The 7,259-nt window shown below is 54.8% G+C and overlaps 1 protein-coding gene across 10 annotated transcripts in view; it reads right to left on the bottom strand.

Moving 5' to 3' along the window:
- The window catches only part of TMEM134 (transmembrane protein 134), a 7,281-nt gene extending 4,001 nt beyond the window's left edge, over positions 1 to 3,280 (bottom strand). For 7 of the 10 annotated variants that reach the window (XR_001006764.1, XR_001006765.1, XM_011987007.1 and 4 more), the window contains exons 1-4: positions 3,028 to 3,280; positions 2,036 to 2,100; positions 1,514 to 1,603; positions 1,325 to 1,401 (exon numbers count right to left, since the gene is read on the bottom strand). Coding sequence is in view for 8 of the 10 variants with exons in the window: in XM_011987007.1 (XP_011842397.1) it covers positions 1,325 to 1,401; positions 1,514 to 1,603; positions 2,036 to 2,100; positions 3,028 to 3,201 (406 nt within the window). In the remaining 2 variants the exon portion in view is untranslated. The remainder of the gene's footprint in view (positions 1 to 1,324; positions 1,402 to 1,513; positions 1,604 to 2,035; positions 2,101 to 3,027) is intronic. The other 3 variants (XM_011987010.1, XM_011987011.1, XM_011987013.1) reach the window with 3 other exon arrangements.
- Positions 3,281 to 7,259: the final 3,979 nt, after the last annotated feature.

Below are 7,259 nucleotides of genomic sequence, written 5' to 3' on the forward strand. Positions count from 1 at the left end.
CTGGGCAGATGGCTTGAGTCCAAGCGTTTGAGGCTGCAGCGATCATACCACAGCACTCCAGCTTGGGCAACAGAACAAGACCCCATCTCTAAAAAAATAAAAAGGGCTGGGCATGGTGGCTCACGCCTGTAATACCAACACTTTGGGAAGCCAAGGCGGGTGGATCACCTGAGGCTAACATGGTGAAACCCCACCTCTACTAAAAAAATACAAAAAATTAGCCAGGTGTGGTGGTGGGCACCTGCAATCCCAGCTACTCTGGAGGCTGAGGCATGAAAATTCCTTGAACTCAGGAGATGGAGGTTGCAGTGAGCTGAGATTGTGCCACTGCACTCCTGCCTGGGCGACAGAGCAAGACTCCTTCTCAAAAAAAAAAAGGGGGGGGTATAGGGTATGATGGGGGCTGAAACTCACTCCCTGCACCCTAGAAAGGCCCTCTAAGGAGCTCTGGTAGCCCCAGACTTGCCTTGCTGGGTTGAGAGGGGACAAATGAAAGAACTTGGCAGCACTACCAGGGCCGGTGTGCAGCGGTGCTGGGAAGTGGCAGCCCCCTCCTATGCACTCAAACACCCAGAGAGGAGGCCAGATTGTGTGCTGGGGGCCTGGCTGGCTGGGAAGCCTTGGCCTTCCTGGAGAAGCGGAGAGATGAGCCAGGGTAGCAGCCACAGTTGGTCCCTCCTTATGGGTCACTCGTGACCCCAACCCTGGATCCTTTCTGGGGACTCTGCCTCCTCTACCCCAAAGAACGAGGTGCCTGGGAGCCAGAGGACACCTGGTGTGAGATCTGCCTGCTCTGGACCAAAAGTTCCCCCATCTGAGCAATGGGTAGGAGAGGGCTGCTTGTCAGCGCCTAGATGCCAGATAAGGGGAAGCGCCAGGTGCCCTGCGGCTCTGCACTGGCTGGGAACTCGGCATCCCTGAGCCCCTACACGTGGCTCTTCTGGGCACCACCTCACTTGTAGGACTTCTGTAAGGTGGGAAAATAAAACTGCCCTGTACCTTGCCCAAAGTAGACACAGAATAAATGGTAGCTGCTACTCTTCTGTCCTCTAATGGATTAAACAGGTTAAATTTTTTAAAAAAGGAAAAGTCTCTGGAGTGATAAGCCAGGTTCCATTTTCAGCTATGTGTGATTTCCTGATTGTGTGCCCAGGTTGCAAGGCCTCTGTCTCCTCACCTGTAAACTGGGGCTGTGATGATGGCAGCCAGCTGCCCCCTCAGGATGCTGGGAGGCTCAGTGTCAAGGGGGAGGCAGAGCCTGAACAAAAGGAGGGCAGAGCCTCCCACGGGGCCCCTCTTGACTCCAACCCTCAGGGCCACTCACCCAGCCCCAGCAGCAGGAGCAGGAAGGAGGCCAGCACCACTCGACGGTTCTTCTGGATCAAAGGGTGTTGGGTCCAGCTGGGTGGCAGGAGAGCAGGGTGAATGTGAAGGAGGTGGAGGAAGGGGGTGCAGGAGGCTGCAGGGGTAGAGCCAGGGCTGCTTGGCTGGGGGCTCAGGTGGGCAGGCTCACCTGCAGCAGGTGTTGTAGGAGCGCTGGGTGCCGCTGCTGATGGTGCTAAAGGACCACTGGGAGCTGCGGATGGAAGTTCGGCCGGAATCCCTGCAGGACAGGCGCCCGGTGAGGGGCAGGGAGGCAAGGATGGGGTCGCTTTGGGACAGACGTCCTGATGAAGTACAGGGTGTGGTGCAGGCACTGGGGCTGGCCCCTTGCAGGACAGTGGACTCTGAGAGGCCTCGGTGGGTGAGGATGAATTTAGGGACTGGGGATGAGCTAGGGGTGTCTTTAGGACAGGTGACCTATATGAAGGTGGGGGCCAGACCAGACTAGGGGTTTCTGAAAGAGGTAAGTACAGCTGGGCACTAGGGTAGGGTGACCCTGCAGTGTAGGGGACCCTGTGAGGAAAGTGAGGGTCAGACTAGGAATCAATAGGACGGGATGGAAGTGAGTGAAGTGGGGTGGGCGACTGAGCAGGGTCCCTGGGGATAGGAGCTGGGGCTGGGGTACAGGGTTGGGTCCCCACCTGGCCCTAACCTGGTGCTGACTCCCCCATCCGGCTCCGGAGAGATCTGGGCTCCATCCTCATCGTTCTCCAGGTTCTGTTGCAGAACACAGGTCTCAGGAGGGTTGCTAGGCTGGGGCCCTTCCTCATCCCTTCCCAGGGAGAGAAAGCAGGCCTACACAACCATTTCCCTGGCCGCCTGGCAGCTGCTCACCTGGCCCTCCGCCCTCCCTGCAGAACGGGTTTGGTGAATCACAGAAACCAGGTAGGAGGTGGGTGGATGCCAGGGCTTTGGGGAGCAGGAGCCTGCACGGGTCCCAGGGAAAGGAGAGCTCCCAACTTTGGGAGTCAGGGTGGAGCTCTCATTCAGTGGCCTAGAATGGGAGCTTGGGAATTGGGGTGCCAGGGAAGGCCAGGCCCAGGGTTCCCAGGTTCAAGGTACAGGGATCTGGTCCAGGTCTCCAAGAAAAGCAGCCTAGGGTTGGTGGAGGTTTTCTGGGAAAATGGGGATTGATTTCTGGCTTAGTGGGAGCCAAAGGGTGGGCAAGGACTGGTCATGTCAGAGGGGCTCCAGCTCTTAGGGGTGATGGTGGGATTAGGGTGAGGGCTTTCAGAATAGAGAAAGGCGTGCGGGTTCCCATCAGCTTAGCTGGCCTGGGGCACAGGGGATGCTCCTGCGTGTGGGCAAGGTCTGGTTCAGATACAGAGGAGCTCCCCCAACCCAGCGGGGGCCAGGGGCGATACCCAGGATGAGTAGGGAATCGGCTGGGTTCCCCAGCTGGAGCTGAGGGATGAGCTCCTGGGCCTGGGCTGTGGACTCTTCCCGGCTGTCTGGGGCCCGGTATCGGAACTGGGAGGGCCTGGGCAGGGCTGTGGATCAAGAGTCACGTCCGGGGGTGGGGGGGCGGTCTCGCATTTCAGCTGGGGCCTCTAGGCAGATTCTCCCCCGAGTTGAGGCCTTTGGGGCCCGGCCTGGGGTCCCGTCCGGCCGGGGACAGGGGGTGAGGTGGGCCGGGCGGTTCACCTGGTAGCGCAGCCGGGACTGCTTGTCCTCGTCAGCCACCTCGAACCGGGCCCGACGCTCGAAGTGCAGCGGCCCAAAGCGCGCGACCCCGCTGGCCTCGGACCCAGGGCCCGCGTCCTCCAGGGACAGCTCGAAGGCATCATCAATGCTGAACTGGGGCCGGGCGGCGCTCATGGCCCCGGCCCGCTCAGGCGCCGTGCGCCGCCGCCATCTGCGCCCACACGCCCAGCGTCGCCGCGGCCCCGCCCCCACATGCCCCGCCCCTCCGGCCCTGGCTCCGCCCCACACGCCGGCACCGCCCCCGTTCGCCCTAAGCAGGCCAAAGCTGTCGAGCGCCGAGCGGGCTGATGGGTGGGAGCCTCTTCAAGACTGAGCGCGCCTGGCCAGTGACGCCACTCAGTGGCCGCCATGGCGAGCGACAGCCGATGCCGGGCTCTGACACAGCCCCCAGACCTGTAGGTGGGGGCCTTGGAGGGGCTCCACGCCCCAACCTCCAGGTCCCTGACAGGGCCTTTTGCACCGCAGCGTGTTTCTCGAGTGCCAAGGAGACTCCGGGAAAGTGTTTCCCCACCTTACTCACAACAGCCCTGAACCGCAGGGGTACTCTCCCCATTTTTGCAAATGTGGAAACCGAGGCTCAGAGAGCTTATGTGTCTTCCACTTCTCCAGTCCAGTCTTCACGCAGCAGCCGAAGTGATCTTTTAAAACGAATCTTTTTATCTCTGTGTTATTCTTAAATGAAACCTTTTTTAAAAATTATGCTGCTGGCCGGGCTCGGTGGCTTACTCCTGTAATCCCAGCACTTTGGGAGGCCGAGGCGGGTGGATCACTTGAGGTCAGGAGTTCCAGACCAGCCTGGCCAACAGGCGAAGAAACCCTGTCTTTACTAAAAACACAAAAAGTAGCCGGGCGTGGTAGCGCATGCCTATAGTCCCAGCTACTTGGGAGGCTGAGGCAGAAGAATTGCTTGAACCCAGGAGGCAGATGTTGCAGTGGGCCGAGACTGAGCCACTGCACTCCAGCCTGGGCGACAGAGCAAGACTCCATCTCAAACAAAACAAAACAAAACAAAACAAAAAACTTTCCCTTGGTTTTCCATTGCACTTAGAATAAAATCTGAACTCTTGGCAGGACATGTGGCTCACACTTGGGGAGGCCGAGGTGAGTGGATCACTTGAGGTCAGGAGTCCGAGACCAGCCTGGCCAACAGGGTGAAACCCAGTCTCTACTAAAAATACAAAAATTAACCGGGCACGGTGGCCTGTGCCTGTAATCCCAGCTACTTGGGAGGCTGAGGCAGGAGAATTGCTTGTACCCTGGAGGCAGAGGTTGCAGTGAGTGGAGATACCACTGCACTCCAGCCTGGGCAACAAAGACTCCGTCAAAAAAAAAAACAAAAAAAAAAAAACAAAAACCATGGGGACTGGTGAGGGTGAGGGTGGAAGACAGCAGAAAGCAGAAGTGCTCTGTGAATTAGGTGGACCTGGGTTCAAATCCCCATTCTACCACTTGGAAGTATTTGGGACTTTGGCAAACCCCTCATTCATTTCTGCCACAAGTATTTATTAAACATCTATTCAGGGCCAAACACTGTTTTGGGTACTATAGATACAGTGGTGAATAAAACAGTGCAAAATGAGACAATTTCAAGTGCTGTGTGATGCAAAACTGACTTTAGATTCCGCCGTCAGATGACCTTTCCAAGAGGTGACATTTGAGCAGGAATGCCGATGATGAAGGAGCCAGCTCTGAGAAAAGCTAGGTTCAGTGTTTTCCTGGCACCAGGGAACAGCACGTGCAAGGGCCAGGAGGTGGGAAGGAGCTTGGCCTGTGGAGGAAGAATGTGAGAAAGCCAGTGAGGCTGAGCAGCGAGGAAAGGGGAGGGGTGACCTGAGCGTGGGAGGAGTAGACAGGCCCGAGAGCCTTGAGAGCTTTGTGGACCTTAGTCAAGAGTTAAAATATTATTTTTTTTGAGACAGAGTCTCGCTCTGTTGCCCAAGCTGGAGTGCAGTGGCGCGCTCTCAGCTCACTGCAACCTCCGACTCCTAGGTTCAAGTGATTCTCCTGCCTCGGCCTCCCGAGGAGGCTGGAATTACAGGCATGAGCCACGGCGCCCTGCCTAACTTTTTGTTTTTCTTTTGAGACAGAGTCTTGCACTATCACCTGGGCTGGAGTGCAGTGGCAAGATCGCGGCTCGCTGCAACCTCCGCCTCCTGGATTCAAGTGATTCTCTTGCCTCAGCCTCCCGTGTAGCTAGGATTACAGGTGTGAGTCAGATTATAGGTATGAGCCACCACACCCGGCCTTCACGGTTCATTTTATGGCCTCATAGACAGAGCTGAGTCAAGTCTACTTCTCAGTTTGTTACACATCAACACTATGAACAAGGGCCCCCTCGAGTTATGTTAATTCACTTTCCCTCTTTCACTTCCCAGCTTCCTTCCTCTCCCCTGCCATCCATCAGACCCCATGTCAGCACGCTCAGTCGGAGTCCTTGAAGCCTGCCTGGCTCTGTACCATGCATGGCACTGTCTCCTACGTGGATGTGTTTGTAATTTTCATGCCTGATGTCATGCAGGAAATTCAATTCTGTTATTTACACGTTTACATTCTCGCTCTCGATGCTGTTTTCCACATGCATCTTGTTTGTTGTTTCTACAAGCTACATGCGTGTTATACCATGTTGAGTGTCTAGCACCTTTATGATCCACCTCACCTCCACAGTGTTGCACACTCAAACTGGCCTCAACCCCGCCATCACAGGCATCCCTGCAGTTAACATCTTCCTGCTGTCCCGTTATGGACTGTGGGAGAATTCCCCTTGGAGTGGGATTTCCAGGATAGAGTACACGCACTCATGACTTCACAAAGTATCACAGATGCTCTCCTGAGTGGCTGTGAGAGTTGACACTTGACCTGGAGGCTTCTGGTTCTCTCAGGACTTGGTACCATCCAACTTTTTAATGGCTTGCTGATCTGATGAATTTAAAGTGGTACCTCATGTTCCTCTGAGTTCTCTGATGGCTGGAGAGTTTGAGCCACTCTTTGTGCCCTTGTCAGCCATTGGGATTCCCTCGTCTGTGAACTGGCTCTTCATATCTTTTGTCCTTCTTTTTGCTATTGGGTTTCTAGCCTTTTTTCTACTAATTTGCATATCTAATATCTAATCATTAATTCCTTGCTGGTTTATGACCTTGAACATATTTCCTATCTGTCTGTCTTTGTCTCCTTGTCTAACATGCTCTTAGTTAAAGAATAATCACTCCTTCTCAGGCCGGGTGCAGTGGCTCATGTCTGTAATCCCAGCACTGTGGGAAGCTGAGGCAGGAGGATCACTTGAGCCCAGGAATTCAAGATCAGCCTCAGCACAGCAAGGCTGATGCGGGGCAGGTGATCCCCAAAATTGGGGCTTAGCCCAAGAGAGTTTTTGACTTCACCTGGGAAAGAATTCAAGGGTGAGCTGGTGGTGGTAGACAGCACATCAAACTTTTTTTTTTTGAGACGTAGTGTCGCTCTGTTGCCCAGGCTGGAGTGCAGTGGCACGATCTCGGCTCACTGCAAGCTCTGCCTCCCGGGTTCATGCCATTCTCCTGCCTCAGCCTCCCAAGTAGCTGGGACTACAGGCGCCCGCCACCTCGCCCGGCTAATTTTTTGTATTTTTAGTAGAGACGGGGTTTCACCGTGTTAGCCAGGATGGTCTCAGTCTCCTGACCTCGTGATCTGCCTGCCAAAGAGTCTAGAAATTCTTGAATTCTTGAATTCCCTTTAAGGCCTGACCTGTGTGGGTGGCTAAGGATTCTAGGGTTTGAATCAAGTTCTTCATGGTTGACTCGTGGTAAGCAGAGCCACCCAAGGGTGCCACTAGTCCTATTGCTGCCCTGATTCCCACCAAAATTAATCCTATTGCCACTTACTTCTGGTGTTCTTGGGTCTTATGGGGTTACAGACTGTGGCCTCTGGAGGGGCAAGAGCAGCTATTATCCATTCACCTCTGTTCCAAGTTTTTTATTTTTATTTTTTAAGACAAAGTCTCAAAAAAATTAGCAGGGCGTGGTGGCGGGTGGCTGTGGTTCCAGCTACTCAGTAGGCTGACGCCAGAGAATTGCTTGAACCAGAAGGCGGAGGTTACAGTGAGCCGAGATTGTGCCATTGCACTCCAGCCTGAACAACAGGGCAAGATTCCTTCTTTTTTTTTTTTTTTTTTTGAGATGGAGTCTCACTCAGCCACCCAG

Source organism: Mandrillus leucophaeus, unplaced genomic scaffold, assembly GCF_000951045.1.
Source record: "Mandrillus leucophaeus isolate KB7577 unplaced genomic scaffold, Mleu.le_1.0 Scaffold30, whole genome shotgun sequence".
NCBI classification, from domain to species: Eukaryota; Metazoa; Chordata; class Mammalia; order Primates; family Cercopithecidae; genus Mandrillus; species Mandrillus leucophaeus.